Source organism: Eurypyga helias, unplaced genomic scaffold, assembly GCF_000690775.1.
Source record: "Eurypyga helias isolate BGI_N326 unplaced genomic scaffold, ASM69077v1 scaffold7526, whole genome shotgun sequence".
Classification (NCBI taxonomy): domain Eukaryota; kingdom Metazoa; phylum Chordata; class Aves; order Eurypygiformes; family Eurypygidae; genus Eurypyga; species Eurypyga helias.
In genome coordinates this window covers 8,881-12,077 of record NW_010255981.1, presented here as the reverse complement: position 1 = coordinate 12,077, position 3,197 = coordinate 8,881, and the positions used below count along the sequence as shown (strand labels likewise).

The 3,197-nt window shown below is 42.0% G+C and overlaps 1 protein-coding gene across 1 annotated transcript in view; it reads left to right on the top strand.

Annotated features, from left to right (window-relative positions):
• The window catches only part of EXOC4 (exocyst complex component 4), a gene marked incomplete at both ends in the record, with an annotated part of 45,905 nt that overhangs the window by 37,902 nt on the left and 4,806 nt on the right, over positions 1-3,197 (top strand). Inside the window, one exon of the mRNA XM_010153506.1 lies at positions 333-576. Within this exon, the coding sequence (XP_010151808.1) occupies positions 333-576 (244 nt within the window). The remainder of the gene's footprint in view (positions 1-332; positions 577-3,197) is intronic.

The window sequence follows — 3,197 nt, the reverse complement described above, 5'->3', positions numbered from 1 at the left end:
AAATAATACCTTCTCATTTACGAATATCTTAATTGCACCAGACTCCCTCTGTTTTGGAGCTAATAGGTAACTTACACAGTGATCTCTGTTTCTGAATGAATCAAATGTGCAGGCTGTTGTGTCTGTGTATAGGGAACCCCCCAAGCAATCAGATACCCACCACTTCCCCTCAAAAATCAGTGTGTTGCTTGGTTTCCTTGTTTATTCCTTGGTTGTTCAATGTGGTGGGAGTTCTGTGAAGGCAAAGGAGTTTAAATGTTTATGCTCCATGGTGTTAAGTCTTGTTTTTAATAGTTCCAATCTTGAATTATACCTTTTAAAATCTATTCCAGTGCGGGAAACAAGCCTTCTGGAAATTAAAGAAGATACGGACCTGGACCCAGAGGAGAACAGCACTGTCTTCATGGGCATACTCATCAAAGGGCTGGCCAAGCTGAAAAAAATCCCTGAAACAGTGAAAGCCATCCAGGATCGCTTAGAACAAGAACTCAAGCAGATTGTTAAGCGGTCCACAACTCAGGTGGCGGACAATGGGTACCAGAGAGCGGAGAATCTTTCCCAGGAAAATCAACCTAGGTAAGGCTATTTCAACCACTGAACCTTGATTGCTGCCAAAAGAATCATAGAATCACAGAATGGTTTGGGTTGGAAGGAACCTTAAAGATCATCTAGTTCCAACTCCCCTGCCATGGACAGGGACACATTCTACTAGACCAGGTTGCTCCAAGCCTCATCCAGCCTGGCCTTGGACACTCCCAGGGATGGGGCATCCACAGCTTCTCTGGGCAACCTGTCCCAGTGCTCCCACCCTCTGCAGGAAGAATTTCTTCCTGATATCTAATCTAAACCTCCCCACTTTCAATTTAAACCCGTTACCCCTTGTCCTGTTACTACAGGCCCTTGTAAATTGTGCTTGTATTTAAGAAGTCTGGAGAAAGGTGTCATGTCTGTTAACTGCCATTTGAAGGAACAACAATAATGTTTTTGCAGTAGGAGAGGTCTGAAATGGTCAAATTTTCAGAAATACCTGTGTCTCACTGAAAGGCTGATGTGCCTTGAGCACCTGAAAGGCTTGGGAATTTAAGAAATGTATTCAGAAAGTGGAGGCATTGGTCCTCCTCAGCTAAGGGTGTGGAAAAGGGACATGCTTCCTTCTGTGCTTGGCCCTAGAAGAGAATCTAAACAAATGTTTTGAAGTGCAGATCTGAAGGTGGAGGCACAGGAGAAGCCAGCATTATTGAACTACCAAGAGGTGTGTAATGTTAAGCACTTGATGATCTCTTTTAGTGTGTAATGTTAAGCACTTGATGATTTCTTTTTTTTTTTTAACCTAACCTTTCGTTTTAAGCGGCTTTACAACAGATTGGATCAGATTGCTGGTATGTGTGGTGTAAAGAACACTTGGTGCCAAAACAAATACTATCTTGTGTTGCACTGAATCACGGCTTCACCCTGGTGCTGATGCCAAAGAAACTTCTAAGTTCCTATGTCATATGAAAAAGAGAAGATTCAGCTCAGTTATTTATTTCAAGAGTAGCAGAGTCAAATTAAGCTGGTGCAGGTGCAAAGCTTTGAAAACATATATGGAACTAATTATATCAGTAAATATATGGCCAAGTTTGACTGGTTTGCAGCCCCATTCACACTGATAGCAAGGTGTGGAAGCCAACTGAGAACTAGGTTCTTGCCTTTCTTCAGGATTCACTACAACTGTTCTGTGGAAATGGGACTCCATGAGGGCTAGCTATCACTTCTGGCTGAAGCACTGACTTGTGATACTGCACATTGTAATGATCACAGTCCAAAGGGAATTAGTGGTGGAAAAAAAAATGAAAACAATGTGTGTTTTCATCCCTGGAAGTGTCCAAGGCCAGGTTGGACGGGGCTTTGAGCAACCTGGTCTAGTGGGAGGTGTCCCCATGGCAGGGGGGTTGGAACTAGACGAGGTTTAAGTTGCCTGACCCAAACTATTCTGTGATTCTATGATTATATGTAGTATTTGTAGTGGAAAATCAGTCCCAAGGAAAACTTCAGCTTGATAAAGAACTCTCTCTTTAATTCCTTTTAATTGTCATTACTGTGGAAATAATTATGTTTTGAGGAATTTGTGGAGGTATGGTGCTGATAACAGTGAAATTGCAACAGGCTTTTTTTTGGTCAGAAGGCAGAATTTTAGTTTCTGATTCCAAGAAGGGAGCATAGCATGTGTTTTGATACTTGTTTCATGAATCAGTCTTGAGGTTGTATGGCTGCTGTTTGTCCATTGAAAATGATAAATTGGATCATGTCATACTTTAGTGACATTAACCTGCCAGAGGGTTGTGAGGTACAAAATAGTTTAATGGGTTTTGGCATGTGTATAATAGGAGTTTGTGAACATTTAATAGGCTTGTATTCTAGACCTATGGAAAGTGTCTTGATTTCTGGTTGAATAAGGAGAATAATTAGAATGGATTCTAAACCTAAATCCCATGTGAAGTTCACAGCAACCAGGTGAATTTATAAGAATAAATTTACATTTATATTTAAAAGAATAAATTATAGTCTGGGAAGGTATACTGCCCCTGAAATTAGCTACAGTTTTAAATCAAAACTCAGCAACTTTCCTGCTGTGAGGAAAAAAAATAAATCTGAACAACAAGGTCCTACTATTTCAAGAGAGCTCTTTAAGACCCCAAATTTGAGCGTGATGTGGTGCCCGAAAACACTTGCCTATTCATTAGGCTGTCAGCCACCATGCTTGCTTGACCACAGGATTCAGTGAGTAAAAGGTTCTTTTCACCTTAAAACTAGTCACACGTGGATGCCTTTTAGTCTCTACCACTGAGCTCAGTGCCTGTGTTCAGCTGCTGTACTTTAAATGGCATCTGTGAAATTCTCACTTCTGGCAAATCAAATGACTGGTGAGAGGCCTGCAGGGTCTGAGGCCGTAGGTTGGAACCTTCTGCTGGGCAAGTTCCCTGCGTCTTGTTCAGTATTCGCAGAGCAAGGTACCTGTGATCTGGTGTTTTCTTCTGTTTTGCTGTGTCTGCTCATAAGATGGAGGTAATCAGAGAACATTTTAGGTTTAAAAAGACCCTTCAGATCGAGTCCACCCTTTAACCCAGCACTGCCAAGGCCACCACTAAACCATGTCCCTGAGCACCTTGTCCACATGTCTCTTAACTTCCTCCCAGGGTGGTGATTCCACCAGCCCC